This window comes from Suricata suricatta, chromosome 3, assembly GCF_006229205.1.
Source record: "Suricata suricatta isolate VVHF042 chromosome 3, meerkat_22Aug2017_6uvM2_HiC, whole genome shotgun sequence".
Classification (NCBI taxonomy): Eukaryota; Metazoa; Chordata; class Mammalia; order Carnivora; family Herpestidae; genus Suricata; species Suricata suricatta.
The window spans coordinates 134806854-134807963 of NC_043702.1; the positions used below are offsets into that span (position 1 = coordinate 134806854).

Here is a 1110-nt window from a genome sequence, read left to right on the forward strand (position 1 = left end):
CGGGCGGCCCGGCCGCTGGCTCCCCGGGCTGCGGCGGCGGCGGCAACGCAGCCGCCGGGATCCCCGAAGGACCGGCCAAGTAGAGGCCCGGGCACGGGTCACTCAGGTAGACCTGGCGGGCGCTGCGCAGGACCAGCGAGACGAGCAGGTTCTTGTGCAGTTTGATGCCGCCGCGCTGGACCCGAGAGTTGTAGATCTTGCCCAGGGAGATGCTGACGATACGATGCGCCTCCAGCTTGAACTCCATCCTGCCTCCCTTTCTTTCGCAGGGCTGCCTCGAAGGTGAGGGGAGAGAGCCCGGCTCCCGTTCAGATGCTGGGAGGGGACGAGAGGCGTAGACAAGTCTGGTATACCTAAAGACTCTGAAGAGAAACGACTCAGGTGACGCGCCGACTCCCGCTCCTACTAACTACGGACAACTGCACGCTCCAAGGTCCGGTGGCTAACTGAGGGCGGGCCGCACGCCCAGCACCTTATATATGCTCCTCGCCCGCCAATCGCGAAGGGCGGCCAACCGTTCCGGGGCTGGGCGGTTCGCCCTCGTCTCCCGCGCGCGGCCAATCGGAGGCCGTGGAGGGGCGCCAGGGCCATTCGAACGTTAGTCCCGCGGAGCAGGCTCTTAAAGGGGGCGACGACGTTCGGCGGTTGCCGGACGGAACGAGTCGGGGCTTGTTCTCCGCCCGCGGGTGACCGAGCAGAGGCTTAGCCACACTGTGGTTTGTAGTTAAAGATTCTGGATTATGCGCTGGCTTGCCAGAACCAGAGGGAACTAAACCACTGGAACTTTCATCTGAGAAATCCCCCCCACCCCCCATAACAAATAGTATTACCACAAGGTATTTAGCAGATACTGATTTTGGATGAGTGCCTTACCGCCCTAGAGTGACACACACATTCTTAGCATCTGTTAATTCTAAGAAAGAAAAAGAGGGTTCTAAAAGTTACTAAGTTTTTGGCTGCTTATCAAAGAATTGTGACTAGATATGAAGTTATTGGTTCTCTACCAAAGCTATCATCTACTCCTTTGTTCTCTATGGAACAAATACACTTGTCACAGGTTACAGTGAAAGGTGGTGCGGGTTCTCCACAGTGATTTTTCAACACAAGAAC

The 1110-nt window shown here is 57.2% G+C and overlaps 1 protein-coding gene across 1 annotated transcript in view; it reads right to left on the reverse strand.

Moving 5' to 3' along the window:
• The window catches only part of IER5 (immediate early response 5), a 1746-nt gene extending 1281 nt beyond the window's left edge, over nucleotides 1-465 (reverse strand). The window contains exon 1 of the mRNA XM_029933365.1: nucleotides 8-465. Within this exon, the coding sequence (XP_029789225.1) occupies nucleotides 8-247 (240 nt within the window). The 5' untranslated portion in view covers nucleotides 248-465. The remainder of the gene's footprint in view (nucleotides 1-7) is intronic.
• Between the last annotated feature and the right edge of the window lie 645 nt (nucleotides 466-1110).